At 52.5% G+C, this 17019-nt stretch overlaps 4 protein-coding genes across 4 annotated transcripts; 2 read left to right on the top strand and 2 right to left on the bottom strand.

The window, feature by feature from the left end:
• Positions 1-872: 872 nt before the first annotated feature.
• On the bottom strand, positions 873-1816 carry PG997_009930 (NAD(P)-binding protein; the record flags this gene model as incomplete). The annotated part of the gene is made up of 2 exons (XM_066814245.1): positions 873-1322; positions 1388-1816. 2 exons carry the CDS (start codon positions 1814-1816, stop codon positions 873-875), a joined length of 879 nt encoding a protein of 292 aa, XP_066666207.1.
• Positions 1817-4029: 2213 nt separating this feature from the next.
• PG997_009929 (squalene synthase) lies at positions 4030-5488 on the top strand (the record flags this gene model as incomplete). Its single annotated transcript, XM_066814244.1, has 2 exons — positions 4030-5313; positions 5366-5488. 2 exons carry the CDS (start codon positions 4030-4032, stop codon positions 5486-5488), a joined length of 1407 nt encoding a protein of 468 aa, XP_066666206.1.
• Positions 5489-7308: 1820 nt separating this feature from the next.
• PG997_009928 (peptidase S8/S53 domain-containing protein) lies at positions 7309-8719 on the bottom strand (the record flags this gene model as incomplete). The annotated part of the gene is made up of 3 exons (XM_066814243.1): positions 7309-7478; positions 7541-8039; positions 8105-8719. The coding sequence occupies 3 exons, from the start codon at positions 8717-8719 to the stop codon at positions 7309-7311; spliced, it is 1284 nt and encodes a 427-aa protein (XP_066666205.1).
• Positions 8720-14870: 6151 nt separating this feature from the next.
• PG997_009927 (uncharacterized protein) lies at positions 14871-16712 on the top strand (the record flags this gene model as incomplete). The annotated part of the gene is made up of 1 exon (XM_066814242.1): positions 14871-16712. One exon carries the CDS (start codon positions 14871-14873, stop codon positions 16710-16712), a length of 1842 nt encoding a protein of 613 aa, XP_066666204.1.
• Positions 16713-17019: the final 307 nt, after the last annotated feature.

Raw genomic sequence — 17019 nt, 5'->3', positions numbered from 1 at the left:
GACGACTTCGCCTTGGGACGAAGCCATGTTTCGAGCCTGGATTGGAATTTGCAGTGCCTATTTGCATGTCGAGGTCGCAGAGTTGTTCTAATCACCAAGTGCCTCCTTTCGACCGCTCTTTTGTTTCGAATGCTGTGTCTGGTGGAAATTGCGTCTGGTTGCCCAGGCACTTAAACTTCGATGCACTTAGTACCTACCTTACCTACATTGCGGGCACCACTATTCTCGACCGCGGGCGGGTAGTAGATATCGCACATACATGTACGTAGATATAAACATTCATAGCGCGAGTCTTGCGCTCCTTGCATAATTTTCCATTAGACATGGCTGTTACAGAAGCTGAGGAAGGGCATCAATATGCATGGATATTTGATCTGCCCGCCTCCCTACATGTAGCATTTACCAGAATGTACCCAATGCCCCCCAACGCTGAGAGGAAAACCCAGACAACCAGGGTACTTGCTTGTGATCGGGCTGCGGGGTACGAGATTCCAGTCAATGCTCAGTGCTCTTTGATCGGAAAAGATGCCGTGTGTTACCCCCAAATCGCCCCCCACTTCCAGCCTGGCTTCACCGACACGAACGCGATGCCACTTCTGCTCGCTTGGCACATCAGGGGAAAGACAAGACAAAAAACCATGGCGATGCATACGAAGCGGACCGGGGGGATGTGAGTCTCAACTTGATTCATTTTTTCTTTTCTTTTCTTTTTGTCTTCATCTAGTTTTAGGCTACGTGTCGCATCCAGGCAAGATAAGAGGCGCAGCAGGCAGCCTAAAGATCATCCCGTTCGTGACATACCTAGTGCCCCACCTCCACCTGGGGGACCCTGAATTAAAACTGAGGCTGTTCGAGACATTGATAATATGCGCTCAGTTGACACCGTTGGCCTTCATTCTCTCGAAGCACTTGCGGTAAGCCTCGTGAACTTCGGGCACGGTGTAGTTGTACTCCTTCAGCTTGTTCTCCAGCTTGGTCGTGTCGAGCATGCAGTTGCTGCGGCCGGCCTTGATGACCTTGGACTGCTCCTCCACCGTGAAGTTCTTCCATGTGAAGTCGGGGCGCACGATCTCCTTGAAGAGAGAGAGCACCTCGTTGTGGCTGATGGCACCAGGGTTGGTGAAGTTGTAGACGCCCGTGTCGTTGTGCTCCGCCATGAGGATCGAGGCGGGCAGGAGGTCGGTCAGGATGGTGTTGCTGTTGGGGATGTCGACGACGCGGTCGTACTTGCTGATCTTGGTGACGAAGTTGCGCGAGTGGAGGTCGTCCGACACCGGCATGCGCAGGCGGAGGATCAGGCAGTTGGTGTAGTACTTCATGATCTGTGGCACAATTGTCAGCAAGCTGTGAATACACATCAAAAAAATGACACTCGATGGCTGCATACCTCCTCCACGTGTCCCTTGGTCTCCGAGTAGAAGCTGCCCTTGAAGTTGGCCAGGTCGGTCTCGAGGAAGCCCTTGCCGCCGATTGGGTGCTCGTCGTCGTAGTGGTAGATGCAGCCGGTCGCGAAGACGGTGCAGTGAACGCCGGCTTGGAAGCAGCAGTCTGTGAGGTTCATGGTGCCAATGACATTGGATCGCATCGTCGCCTCCTTGTTGTCCTCGCACCAGTCGACATTGGGGCGGCCAGTAGATCCGGCGCAGTTGAGGACGTGTGTGGGCTTCACCTTCTCCAGCTCAGCCTTGACAGCCTCGCGGTCTTCCATGCGGACGGTGGTGGTGTAAACCTCCTTGCCCTGCTTCTTGAGCAGCTCCTCGAGGTGTCCGGCGACCCATCCCTTGCCACCCCAGATCAGGAACTTGTTGTTGGACATGATGGCGGTGTTATGTTTACTGGAAAAGGTAGGAAGACGGGAAGGGGGTATCTGGTTGGGAAGGATGGGTGAGTGAGTACAGAAGAAGAGACGGGTTGGTGGGCAATGGACAGCAAACCTGTTGGATTTTACTTAAATAGAGAGGTGGGCGACCAGGGGGAATGCAGTTACAATAGTACAAGGAGTAGCAACACGGCCTCAATGCTGAGCTGACACAGAAGGGATAACCGATTTTCGTTTCTCCCATTCTGCGAGGGCGAAGAAGTGCCACTGGAGGGATTGAGGTCGTGTGGCTGGCGGGGTACCTCCTTCCTGCCTGCATCTTACCATCTTACCACTCACGCTGCTAATTGATATGTTGACTTCCATGCCTCCAAGATGGAGTGACAAACCCCACGTATGGACCTGGTCTCGTCCTGTCTTTACGAGGATCTGGCTACACGAGGGGCCATGTCAAGTAGCAAAGTGACTAGCAGCTAGTACCAGCAGCCTAGATGGTTCTGGCAGCAATCAAGAAGTATACCTCTAGCAGTCAGCGCGAACAGCAGTCCATGGAAGCACGGTAGCGACAGGGACTATTTGGGTGCTAGCCGTTCTGGTGCCAGGCTGAATAATGGTAATCGAAAATGTCACTGACTGAAATCGATAGACGGTCTTGTTTTCTCCCCTTTGCCCCCTCGGATCAGGAGCTAGTCGAGAGCGGCCAGCGATGGTCCCTTCTGATATGGTCCCTTCTGATGGTCCCTTAATGGGCCACTTCTTTCAAGTCTCAGCACAGAACTCGGCGGCCCACGAACGATACGTTGCGTGGGGCTGCCCAACACAGATTTGGGCCATGGCACTGCCAGTCGCCAGTCACCATCAGGTTCTGATCAGGAACACCGGGTATCACTGCGGCGTAGCATTGAAGGGACTTTGAAACGTTTCTCCCGATGTAATATACACAAGACGATATCGTGCACACAACATCGACGTTGTTGTAGTGTGTCCCCGGTTGCAAGGGGAGTTACGGCTACCACCTGAGGCATATGCGGTGAAAGGGGCCGGATGCATGTCTTAAGCTATAATCAATCGTTGCCGACCTACAGACTTACACGTACCTGTTATGTGTTGCTCAACTGGATCCATTCCTATAGCAACCTTAGATAGGAAGAATACAGGTGGATAGGATCGCACATCGGTGTACCATTGCCATATTCCAACGGTCGCCGGCCGCCCACGTGACATGGCAGTTCAAAACATTGAACAAAGGCTGTTCGCAAGGGTACTTGTAGGTGTTTGCTCAGCTGGGTCCAGCCAGGTGTGCTTTTTGCTGGCCGCGCTGCACGTCAACCTTGTTGTCAAACAGCCTCAAGAACAGCCTTAACAAGTGCCTGATCGGAGGCTCAAAATAGCTACCCACGAGGCAAATACCAGTGCTGTGTATGCGACACTAAACTTATTAGTCGCGTCCAATATGGCATTCGTTATCGCAGGGGATGCTTTGATACTGTTGATACTGGACAGGACTGCTATGACGAGGCAGTCTGACCCAATTGGCTTGATCTCTGATGTGGATGGATGGATGGTACATGTATGCCTCGAGATGAAAGGCCTGCTTCCCTCCCTCCCATTGAATGTACTTATTGCTGCGAGTAACCTGAGGTACTACATGTATGTACGTCAGGAGGATGATGCAAGCAGCCGTTGGCTCTATCAATCTGTCAACTTTTCTCGCGAGGGCCCATTGCAGAAGCAAGCTGCACCCCTTGCACGGTGCACTTAGCCGGATTGGGGGAGCAAAAATGGCAACAGCGGGCACGAAATTGGCCAATTTAGCAGGCTCGGCTCCTCTGATTGGTCGGGCCGGCAGGAGCTAGGAAGTCTCCGCCTTAGGTCTCTCTCCTCAATTTCGTCGCTCAATTTCTCGACCGGCCTCACAAAAACACCGTCGGAGTCTTCACCATTCCTCCTCCCACCAGCTTTCTCGGACTGGCAACCAACACAACAGGAGCAGCCTCACGTCAGACCTTACCCTCCCGTACAGTTTGTTCGTTGCTGTGTCTTGCCTAGAGTCACTGCTATGGTCAGTATTTGACTCGTCCATTCCCCTCCTACTTCCACTGCCGCCGCCGTTCAACAACGCGGAGCTTTGGTAGCTTCAGCAGACTGCAAGGTCTCCTTCCCTTCTTTGATCCCCTTCGCACAGAGGAAATAGTCCACAGTTTGCAAAGATGCCTTCCATCAAGAGCATTCTCTATTACTCCTTCCACCCGGTTCAACTCCGGTCCATGATCCAATGGAAGGTCTGGCACGAGCCTGTCCACCGACGCGATCCATCCAAAGAGTCCAAGGAGTTGACAACATGTTTTCATTACCTGAACATGACGAGCCGCAGCTTTGCGGCCGTCATTCAGGAATTGAACCCTGACATGCTTGTTCCTATCGCCCTCTTTTACCTAGTCCTGCGTGGTTTAGATACCATCGAAGACGACATGACCATCCCTATCGAGAAGAAGGAGCCCATGCTTCGCGACTTCGACAAGTACATGAAGACTGACGGTTGGACCTTCGACGGGAACGGGCCTAACGAGAAGGACCGGGACCTCTTGGTACACTTCGACGAGGTCATCGTAGAGCTGAAGAAGCTCAAGAAGAACTACTACGACATCATTGAGGATATCACAATCAAGATGGCTAACGGCATGGCTGACTATGCTCTGGCTGCTGAGAACAACAAGGGCGTTGAGACTGTGCCTCAATACGAGGAGTACTGTCACTACGTGGCAGGCTTGGTTGGCGAGGGTCTGACCCGACTCTTCGTCGCTGGCAACTGGGCCAACCCAGCCCTCCTAGAGCGCATGGAGCTCACGGAGAGCATGGGCCAGTTCCTGCAAAAGACCAACATCATTCGAGACGTGCATGAGGACTTCCTCGACAAGCGCCGCTTCTGGCCCACGGAAATCTGGAGCAAGTATGTTGACAAGTGGGAGGACTTGTTCGAGCCTGCCAACCGCACAAAGGCTCTTCACTGCAGCTCCGAAATGGTGCTCAACGCCCTCAAGCACGCCGACGAATGCCTATTCTATATGGCCGGCATCCGGGAGCAGAGTGTCTTCAACTTTGTCGCCATACCGCAAAGCATGGCCATTGCGACCATCGACCTAATCTTCCAGAACCCTGCCATCTTTTATAGCCACATCAAGATCACTAAAGGCGATGCCTGTCAACTCATGATCGAGTCTACACAGAACCTCAGGGTCGTATGCGACACATTCAAGCGCTATACGAGGCGGATAGCTAAGAAGAATGACCCAAGGGATCCTCATTTCTTAGAGATCAGTGCCGCTTGTGGCAAGATTGAGCAGTTCATCGAGACCCTCTTCCCGACACAAGACCCCAAGAAGGCCGCATTATTGGCCGAGCAGCAGAACGAACAGGCGGGCGCGGAGTTCAAGGAGAACTTAATACTGGTTGGGGGCATCGTGGGTGTTCTTTTGTTCATATCAATACTCATGGTAAGATCATGTCGCTTCCTCGTGTTGCAACACATGCTGACAGTATTTCCAGATTGGTGTGGCATGGCTCTGTGGCGCACGCTTCGACCTAATGTTCAATGGTGGTAACGAGACCATCTCCGCCGTGGCAACAACAACAGCAGCAGCGATCACAGGCGCTCACGACGAATTATAACCGCCTTCAGTTTTATACCCCCTTTGCCCTTTTCATGTACACATTTCCGCCTATATGATTACCCGACCAAAGGAGGTTTGGGTTCAAGGCATTTTCGATTTTGGCTGACATCAGGAAAATGATTGGCCGAAACACGTTTCACGAACAAAGCTACATATTACCATATTCTAATGTATCATGAGCGAGTCAGTTACGACAACGGCTCGGACCGCGGGTCGTTGCTATTCACGTCTTTACAAGACTAGTCCCAACACCAAACATGCGAACGTGACAATACCACGGCCATTGCTGGCGGTGGGAAAAGATTCCTAATGCTGTCTCGTACAACAAAACAAGCACGGATGTCAAATTACAATTCAGTCCTTTTCATGACTGTGGTTGCGCCGAGAAGTGCTGAAAGCAAACTCCATTTCGAGTAGTACCGACCTTTTTCAGGGTCGTAGGCATATGGTCTTGAGCTCTCATTCTCCTGGTTGAGGAACTCAAGGCTATAGATCGCGAACATATCCCTCTCTGCATAGTGTCGTCTTCAGTGCTCCTTGACCTTCTGTGTCCATTTACTCCAGCGTATACGTGCCTGCGCCTTCGAGCTCTCATTCTGTTGTGGATGTTGGTTGTTCAGGTAAGTGCCTAGCAACAACTTGCCCATCGGTCACGAACCTACTATCTTTTACTCTACCTTCAGCCGGAGCCAAGAGCGATAAAATGAAACAATAAATATAATATCAGTTTTGAATATATGATGGTACTTGTTTTTAATTAAATAATATGAATGCTTTAAAACTGCCACATCGTAGTGTGCTTGCTTTTCACGTGTTGTCAGTAGTGTTCTGGGATATGCTTTTTCTATACGGTCCGGTCAGCCAGCCGCTGTCATTGCCACCATGTTTTTTGCTTCTTATTTGTTTCGTTTCCCCCTTCCCTGTTCTGTCTTCCAGAGAGAATAAATAGGTCCAAGTCATAGACGCCTTGCGTTTCCGCGCTTCCCCTCCTCCGTACGAAACGCCGTCAACAGAACCTTTTGGCCCTCACTTGGCGCATTCCTGATGTCCGCCTGGGCCCTTTGATGATCGGCCGCTTGTCGGTGTCGTCGGGCCCCTCGGAGTATCTCTTGTCTCAGGTTGGTTGCGCGTCGTTTACCTTCCCTGCCCTCTTCAAAGTGCATGGTATCCACCAATACCATATCTAAATACAGCAGGTTTCCTTTTTTAGCATATTGGCAACGTGCCAGGAAGGCGAGTTCATATGTACGATAGATCACAGAAATAGATTTACGCAATCATTCGAAACTGGAGGCAAAGAAAAATTGGTTTCTGGTTTTTGGTTTGATGTGAGGCTTTTGATTCTCGAATTATTATGTTTCTCTATCTCCGAAGCGTGATTACTTTTCCGACACAAACGTGCAAGTAATCCAAATTAGATGGACGCCTTCAACTCCTCTCTCGTGATCCCTGCGCTTTCGAGAGAGCGCACCTCGCTTGAAGACAAACGGGTCGTCTATGTGAAGCCATTCCCCCTCCCTCTGCGCTGTTCTATTGATGTAAGAGACGCTATGCTTCCGCTTCGTCCGCTGGTGATTGGAATGGCAATGTTTCAGCCCCGTCCAAGAACACACCAGCGGTACCACAAACAAGTGAAAACAACGCTGGGCTTGAATTTTCTTTTGGTTTTTGACTTGTGTATGATAAAAGTATGCTGGTGGATATAGTAACCGATCATGGAGGATAAAAAGACGACGTGGATATACAAGGACTGCATGCATATGCATCCGTACCAGATCTTCATCGGGGTCTTGAACACAAGCCGGCGGCAGACCCAACCTACAGGTTGCCGTTGTTGGCGATGGTGTTGGTAGTACCACGGGTGTTGGCCTTGACGGCAGCGCCGCTGGCAGTGCCGAGGGACTTTATGCGGTCAGTGACGCCGGCGACGGTGTCGATCTTCTCAAGAGCCATCAGGTAGGCAGCGAGACCAGCAATGTGAGGAGAGGCTAAGCGGAAAGTTAGTAAACAAAAACATATGAAGTAGGAAAATCATGGAGGGATAACATACCCATGGAAGTACCAGACAGGGTGGCGGTGTCGGTGTCGCTCTTGATGCCAACGCTCTGGACCTTGACACCGGGGCCGAAGATATCGACATCAGGGCCGAAGTTGCTGAAGCTGGCCTTGGCATCGGTGAGCTGGTCGATAGCACCGACAGTGATGGCGTTGGGAGCCGAGGCAGGGCTGACGTTGGCAGAGTCCTGGTTCTCGTTACCGGCAGCGACGACAGGGACGACACCGGCGGCAGCGATCTTCTCGACGGCAGAGTTGATAGCCTGGGACTTGGAACCACCGAGAGACATGTTCATGACGGCCTTGCCAGCGACACCTCGCTTAGCAGCATCGTCAGCGACGAACTGAAGACCCTGGAGAACACCGGAGTTGCTGCCGCCACCATCAGCGCCGAGGACCTTGACACCGACAATCTTGGCCTTCTTGGCAACACCGAATGTAGCACCGGCGATGGTGCCAGAAACGTGGCTTCCGTGGCCGTTCTCGTCAGTGTCCTGGTTAAGTTGTTAGTGATGTACTCTGCAACGGTTCAACCCGAAAGGGAACGGTGTGTACTTACGACCTTGTTGACGAAGTTGGCGGCCTGCTCGGCACGGCCCTGGAACTCAGAGTGAGTGGCCAAGACACCAGTGTCCACAACGTAGGCAGTGATGCCTTCACCGGCAGAGTCGTCGAAGGTGTAGCCCTTGGCAGAGGCGTTGCTACCGCTGGGGGCGGCGTGCGAGAGACGAACCAGTCCGGAGGGAGCGTTCATCTGGGACATCAGGGCGAAAGCCTTGACCTTGACGTCGGCCTCGATATAGTCACATTCGGGGCCGGCGCTGACGCTAGCGGCCATGAAGTCATCGGCCTGGAAAGCAGCAGCGTTCCAGCCACCCATGGAGACACTCTTGAGCTCGGTGGAGAGGGGGTTGCCATCGAGACCACGCTTGCCGATGTTGCGCTTCCTCAGGGCGGAGCTCAGGGTCATCTGGTGAGCCTGGACAGCCTCCTGGGACATGCCAGGCTTGTAGACCATGATGTAGGCGTTGGGGATGATGTCCGTGGCGTTGGGGTTGGAGATCGGGACTCCCATGACAACGGGGGTGTTGGCATCTTGGCGGGCGCCGAGGGGCGAGGCACCGGCAACGGCCGCGAGGGCGGCGGTGATGAAGGTGGTGATGCGAGGAGCCATCGTGAATATATGCAAATATATAAAGAGAGTACTTTTTCTAAATTGTGCCAGACAAGTCGAAAAGGATGAGCTTTAGAAAGAGGTCGAATGAATGTTATCCGGAACCCAAAGTTGAAGTCGTTGAGAAGGTGTCGTCGAGGTGATTGAATATTCCAAAAAATACTAACAATCCAGCTCCAGGCGAGGCAGTAAGGGACAGAATAGGGCCGGGTAGGCGAAGTGAAGTGAAATCGGTGAACAATAGTAGGAAGGGAAGAAGTTACGAGATTGTTATAACAATAAAGAGCTGTTAGGACAATACACAGTAAATCCTTCACGAGCTTCCAAGAAAAAAGAGGTTCTACCGATGAAAACAAGAAGAGAAACGCTTCTGAGAGGATGGACAAGAGAGCTGGAAGAGAATGAGAGAGGGATTACATGAGAAGGGAGTTGGGATTCTGATATAAGTATAGAGCAAGATCGAGCCGTCCAGACTCATGTCAGGGCAGGTCGACGAGCTGGGACCGCCCCTGTGCACTTTGGGCCGACAGGGGCGGGCGGAGTTAGCTGAGCCAGGAGGACCAGAGGAGCGGCTGGAATGCCATTCTGGATGCAAGAGGTGGTATTCGGTCAGTGGGTGAAGCATGAAGTGGAATTTCCCGAACGGGGCAAGTCAACGGGCGTGGAGCCGCAGGAAGCAGGGCTCCGTGAGCTTGAATGGCCGTGAGTGGTCGGCGCCAAGCATGAAGGACAAGCCTCATCATACCCGGTCGCCAAGTCAAACGAGAGCTGCCCCCTGGGCAGAACCTGGGCAGGGCCTGGGCAGAACCTGGGCAGAACCTGGGCGCACTGCAGCGGCAATCGACCCAGGGCCATCCCCTTTGGGCCTGGTTGTTTGGTCGCAGAGGCAGATGTGCGACAAGGCCAAGAAGACGCGACGGGGGTCTGCGAGGGACTAAGAAACGTCTGGACAAGAGACGTTGTAGCAGAATGATGAGATGCGGGGGGTCCAAGCCTGGCTGCTGGCAAATTGCATTTTGTGTGCACGTAGTACTCGTATCTAAGTAGGTAACCTACAGTACAATTGACAGTACCTAGTGTTCGCTATGTCCCCAATTCAATTCCAACGGCCAGCGGCAAGCAGCAATTGGACGGACGGCCTCTTTTGGCTCTTGCTCGTTTGGTGGTAGTGCCGATATGAGGCCCTGTCCACTTCTGGAGTCCGGTGCTTGAGCCTCAAGAAAATAAAGGTGCATCCTATTTCCATGCATGGACCATCTCGCAACCGAGTGGTCAGCCACCGTGACATCGCCAACAGGCCTATCGCATTTGTTCGGCACGTCGGTTACGCATCCCACCAACAGACGAAGTCTCTCATTTCTCGTCTCCTTTTTCCTTCGGCAGCTGGAAACCCTCAACTTCAAACAAACCAAACAGGCATGAGCCGCCCTCTTGTCCCTGTTGAGGAGGCCTCGACAAGTGCTGGCAGTGCCCCAAGGAAGTGGCACAGTTGTCAGAACAGCAGCTTCGTTATCAATACTTGCATACTTGCCGAGCCTACGTACATAGTAAGCACTGTTGCGTGGACGGAAACAAACGACTGCCATCGTGTGACTTTGCAAGACCGAAGCCGGTGAAATCCTACCAAAAAAGCAAAGCCATCGCCATCCCTCCTCCCGTCAGTGTGTCAACTTTCTGTCAAGCATGGCATGATGCAGGAACGTGGGTAACCCTAGCGTTCGGAATACCCCCAAATCGAGCCATCGCAGCCGCTTGGGGGGCAGCCAAGTCTGGGGTGCCAGGACGACTAGCACCGGTCATTCGAGTCACAAACAAAATAATGTTCACCTTGACAGCGGCGCTATGGAAAGGGGTCTTTTCAATATATGCAAGGCGAACCGGCCTGGGATCTGTGTACGTGTGCATGCGGTATCAAATGGTCGTCTCTCGTAACCGACAGAAGGACGAGCCTCCCACAATCAACCGGAGCACAACCCAAACCTCAAGTTCGGCTGACATGATTTCTTATTCTTATTTATTATTCCCGAGGTGCAGAGCCACTTTGCTTTGTTCTATATCGAGCACCGTCAATGACGAGCAAGTTGGGACGAAAGTCGCACAATCCAGCGAGTTGCAATGTTCAGTAACAGAGTATGCACAATCTACCTACCTTATGCGATATATATCCACCGATCGTCAGGCCCGCTTGCGGTTTCTAGGTCGGCAGTTTCGGTGCATATTTTAAAAGAAGAATGCAACAGTTCGCCCATCCAGCATCAGTGTTGTCGCACTCCTTTCATTTGCCTCTCGGCTCTGCAACGGGAAGTATTACGCTGCCTGGCTGCAACTGGAGCAGGCGTGGCAGGTCTTACGAGGTTTTGCACTAAGGTTAGGGGGTTCCACAGTTTGGAAACAGCGCCTACCAGGATGCACAGTCTGGAGGGCTAGAGGGCGTTTCACGCGCTGCAGCCTCTGATTGGCGGGTCTACTGACATTAGACGGCGCTGAAACGCCGCAGTACTCGGGTGCGCTTCGTTTCATCGTGTGCTCGTGGGAAATTGTGGACAATACGGAGAGAGCACGGAGGGTACGGAGAGAAAATAAAGCCCAAACGGACCAAGAAGAGGGCTAACAATCTTCAGATGGCGAGGGCTGACCAGTCGCTGACCAACTTGCTGCATGACGAGCAAACCGCCCAACACGACAACCTGGTCCGCACTACCACAGGACATGTCAAGCTGCTGCGACGACATGGGGTTTGTGCCCGGGAGTTGTTCAGTTCGTCGAAATCCAATGCAGCAACGCGAACAAAACCTCAATAACAACTATGGTGGTGGCACCAATTCAATCAAGTTGTCGATCTTCTCCGTCTAACAATCTCGTCGGGTAGATTGACCGATACTGGATGCCTCGATATATCCCTGTACACTGCGCCTGTTACGAACACTGCTGCCGCGTGATCAACATCAAACAATGTCACCATCTTTTCGTGTCAGAGGCCCAGAGAAATCCCTTCGCTGTCTTCCTCGGAAATATCCAAGTCTGAAGAGTGACGTAGAGGATGCATCGAACCTGTCGACCGTTTTCGAGCTTAGGTTAGGCAAACCCGGCGAAGCCCTGTGTGACGGCTCTCGGGACCTTGCTGCTTGATTGAGGCTCTTCTTGGACTTGTCTCCTAGGTAGGAACCTGGTCTGCCCTGCCCCTGGCCATCGCACGCCGAGGTCAAGCGGGAAATGCGCCACAAAAACCCTGCTCAGGTTAGGATTTTCGATGGGTCGCCTGCGAGCTGCCGCAGCAGATCATCATGGAGTCGAGTATAAGATATCTTGTTTTCGGAGGCAAACGTTCCAGGCTTGCGATTCGCGCATTTCGAGATCGGCACACGGGCAGCCCCCTGGAACTAGCTTCAATGCTAGTCCGTCCTCAAACCGCTCCTCTTGATCGATCTCGCGGCCAGATTCTCAAGGATCTATAAGACAAGACCAGCACCCACGGACTAGCCGGTTCGCTGACCTGGGACCGGTGTGTGAAGAGAAGAGCCTCAACAGCCCCCGAGGCCGCGGCAATCTTGATTATGGTGCTTACGTGACAAACGTCTCTGGGTATGGGACCTCGTAACGCTAGAAGAGTAATCTTAAGAAGTTTACAGGAATGGTGATATGACGGATGCCAATTAATAAGAGAAGAAAGAGGCTTGATTGAGGCTCAAGTAGCCCCAGACACTATTGGCGCGGCATGGAGCTCGACAATACGCCCGCTGCGAACATCATTAGAATCGACAAAAAGCAAGGCGAGCCAAGAGAAAAGGTCGGAACCTGGCCTGGGAGGTAAAGTCACGAGGCAAGCCTGCATGTATCCTTTCCTCTTCATGCACGCGAACCCAGTTTATGCATCCTGCATCCACCACGAACGCATCGGGAACTGTCCAAGGCACCGCATGACCTACGTAATGGTCTCGTTGTTACCCGTCGTTTTTCTGTTTTTCTTGCAAGATAAAAATTCTTCCAAGTATGTTTGCGCACAGAAGTAAGTAGGCGGGCTGTACCGCAAACCGCATTGAAAATGACGATGGCTCAGCGGGCGGGAGAGCAAGGAACAAGAGAGACAACGCCTCCGGGGCGGGCTACAGGGCGGCTATGCTGGTGGTAACCGCCGCCTCCTATCTTTGTTCGGATGAAGCGCATAATCTCACCTAACAAGGGAGACCCCGAGTCTGTTATCGGCATTCGGATTATGACAACTTGGCCCATCCATACCGTACTCAACTCGCTCGTACGTAGAGCAGCCAGCAGTTGGCGTCTCTCGTCAATCCAATTGATTCCAGGCCGTTTGGGTGTATTGCATTGTTCGTACGCCATCACATTTGATGACACATCTCGGCATAATAAGGTAAAGAATAAACTTAAGCTTTTGGGTCGAAATGGGTTCTTGGGAGTTGGATCATCCCATGCATACCTACACACTTCATACAATTGATGGAGTTGAGGTATGTTAGGTAGGCATCTGCACCTGCCCAACGCTCAATGTTTACATCGGGCCCGGCCGTTAGGTATTGGCACTGGCATGCTATGGAATTGGGGTAATAGGGAGCAGACATCACGGACTGCTGTCGTACAGAGTTTTGATCGGAGTTGATAGCCATGGACACCTGATGGGCAAGGTAACTCAAAGGTTAGGTGTGTATGTGCGGAAAGACAGAGCGTGCATCAAATTGGGATGGATTTTGACCTGATACCTCCATGCATACACACACACACACACACACACACGCCCGCAGACTCGTGCCAATCAATCAGTCAATGGCAAAAGAGTGTCGATACGCTGGGCAGGCAGGCAGGCAGGCAGGCAGAGACTGACTGACTGACCCCCAACCGCCATGCAGGACAGCGCATCACACAGCACACACATACCCAGCCCGGCCGGGCAGACAGTGTCGCTCACTGTACAATATTAGGCAGGCCATTGGAAGACTCGGAACGGCTCTACCCTGCAGAAGAGCCTGTAAAAAGTAGTGACCCACGAACAGCGAAGAAGGGGGAAAAAAACTACAACCTCTCTTTCGTCCAATCGCTTGAGTCGAAGACAATGATTCGGGGTTCAGGTTAACGGCAAAAGATTTCTGATCGACCCCAGTGTTCTGTGTTCGGCGCTGAATCGTCAAGTCCAAAGACGACCTCCCTGTCTATCTCTCTGTCTCTCTCTCTCCAGTTTAATTTACACAACGGAGGGAGGTTAGTAGTCGTTAAGGTATCGACCATCATTACGGTTCAAAAACAGTTGGGGTTGAACGCTTATTCTGCTCGAAAGCAGCAATCTCCCCCTCAGTTTATTGGGAGATAGAAGGATGCAGATAGATGTGTGTTCCTTGACCCGATCGATCACTTGATTCGTTCCGTGCAAGGTTATTAACAAGAATGCCCTACATGGTTGTGTACCGCATACGTACTGTATTCCATCCTCACACTTCTTTGCCTCTCTCTCTCTCTCTCCCGCTCTCCGTTTCTCGCATTGATGGCCGAGGGCGTTAGTTGCAATCTGCCCAATCCACCTCTCCAGTCCCAACTGATACTCGAAATTTGCAGCGCCTGGACCGTGTGTCCCACTCACCCATTTCCTTTTACGATCCTGTGGCCTGCCTGCGCCTTCTAGTCGAGTCCAGTCCGGTAGTGCGTGCTGGTGCTGGTGCTGGTACTGGTACTGTACTGTTAATCTGCTGTCCCTACTGTGCATTAGGCCCAGCCCAGGCCAGCCCAGCATTGATTGATTGACTGCTAGCATCCGTCCCAACATCATCCCACTCTACAGTGATTCCATTCCTGCATCTTCCTCCCCCCCCAATTTCCACCACCACCACCCACCCGGTATCTTCCCTTCTGGTCACGATCAGAGGACACGCGATCAACACCTACCCTACAGCCCGTGTCGACGGCGAGACCTATACATCCCTACAAGCGAACACTGTTTTCCTACATTCACCACCATTCGATAGCCTGGTGCTTTTGGACGGCCCGACGAACTTGTCGCTACTTCGTTTCGGCCTTGCCGGATTCCCGACCAACGCAAACGGCAATTCAACGTCCCTCGCTTTCCCGTTCTTCCACCCCTCCTCAACAATCAAACCCTCGAGCGTGTAATGCGCAGCGGCTCGACTCAACTGTGCAACTGGCGAAGATGATGGAAGGACTACGAAGTGAAGTGCCACTCACCGCACCAAACACCAACAATGCATTCGAAGTGCAGTCTAGGGGGTTGCATGCGCCGCGGGACACCTACATGAAGCGAGAAATGGCCGTCGACGGCAGTGACGAGGAGAGAGTTGGCGACATGGACGCGGAAGGCACAGCTACGGTCGAGTTGGCCGCCATAATGACGACGTCTTCCACTCCGGTCAGTCCTGGTCCTTCCAGTCCGCCTCTGGACCAACCAAAGCCCCAAGACTTCGTGCCGCCCACGCGGCCGAGCAGCACGCCTTTTCCCAACGCCCAACAGGGGCAGACCGATATCCGGTGCTTGACGTGCCAATCAGACAGCCCCGAACTCGACGAGTCCATGATCATGAGCCCGGTTGCCACGTCAACCACCGACCAGCAGCCGAGAATGACATTGGACCAACTGCCGGCGGAAATCCATGAGTGTATCATGGATCATCTTTTCGGATACCGAGTCTCGACGGCCTCTCCCAGCTCTCTTAGCATACCTAGTGTCAACGCCCGAAGTTGGAACACCGCATTGCGACATTCGCGCAGGAAGGAGTTGTCAAATCTTGCCCTGGTCATGCCTGCTTGGCGCTGGACAGTGCAGCAACGCTTGTACCGACACATCAAACTCAAGGCGACAGTACAGGGCTGCAACGAAGTCATGAGCTTCTTCACAGAGCATCCCCATCTCCGGGACTATGTGAAGCATATTGAAATATGGTTCCCCGTCTTTGAGCCCAAGCCTGGTTCGGTTTTCGCATCCAATTCGGCCCTCGCCCTTCCCACCGTATCTCCTGAGGGCATATCAAGCGCTCAGTACGGCCTACCCTCCGACAACGCTTGCTTGGAGGAGGTCTTCTATCTTGTGAGCACCACTCTGCCAGAAGTACGTGTCATGACTTTGGAAGGCGGCGAGAGAAAGAAGGCACCGAGGGTCAAGTTCTCGCTACCGTCAACAGGCTGGCAGTCCAGAGAGTTGCCCGTAGTCGACACCATCCAGACTCTCATCATCAAGAGTCAGTGGAACATTATTCGGCACTACAAGGACTGGGAGTTCATCTCGAACGCCCTGCCAAACCTTGAGGAGTGGCATGGCACCTACGCGAAACCGAAGTCTAAGAGCTACCTTAGTATGGCCGGCATTCTGGAGATTCTTCACCCCAAGATCACCAAGCTCAACCTCAATCTGGAAGCAGACTACCGTAGAGAGATGACTTGCCCGCCCTACTACCTGAAAGTATGCGAGCAGCTTCACTGGTGTGAGAAATTGGCCAAGGCCGCGAGCAACCTGGAGCATATTTCCTACACAGGACGCGTCTGCCACAGCTTCTTTGATACACTTGCCAAATGCTCGAATCCGCGAGACACCCGTCTGAAGACCATCGATATCACTGTAAAGAACTGCTGTCGGCAGAACGCACAGTGGAACGAGTCCGGCTCTGGCATTACCGACATGCATTTCATCGGGGCCTTTGAGAATCTCGTTCTCGGTGGGATCCGAGCATTGGAACGTCTCAAATCGGTAAACCTCCTGCGTATTCGCTACGTTGATCTGGATTCGCCGGTGCCGCCGCTCAACCCCTACTTTATCGTTAAGGACGGGTGGGTTTCTGGCGTTTGGAGCGATAACATCGTGGCTGAGCTCAACCGTGTCCGTCCCGATGCACGATTTGAAGCTATGGCTGAAAGTTTCGGCGAAGTTGGATACAATAAGGAGGGTCGACTCGTCATCAGCCCCGACTTCCCCAAGTCTCGCGTTCTCTCGCTCAAGCTCGCAAACTACGCCATGCTGTCCGGAGGCATCACTATAGTGTAGTGATGCTCCCTCCCAAATGTTGGACCAGATCTTAACCTGCCGGAGTACGTACTCCCAGGAACAGCGGCTCTCCTGGATTTCCCAACATCAGCAACGATTATATGATTATGACAATACTTTGGAACATTGTTTTTCTGAGCGATCCATGGATCCCCCATTTCTACACTTGAGAGATGGGAGATCTGTAGGATGAACTCCATGCTCTACATATGGCGTTCATTGCTGAAGCATATGTGGTTGTGTGTGTGCGTTTTGCTTTTTGGGGCGTTTAGACGGAAAGGTACTCTGATCTTTTTGTCATGCGCAA

The sequence above is a fragment of the Apiospora hydei genome (assembly GCF_038363865.1).
Source record: "Apiospora hydei strain CBS 114990 chromosome Unknown utg000007l_segment0_segment0, whole genome shotgun sequence".
NCBI lineage: Eukaryota > Fungi > Ascomycota > Sordariomycetes > Amphisphaeriales > Apiosporaceae > Apiospora > Apiospora hydei.
This window is presented reverse-complemented; position numbering and strand designations above follow the sequence as displayed.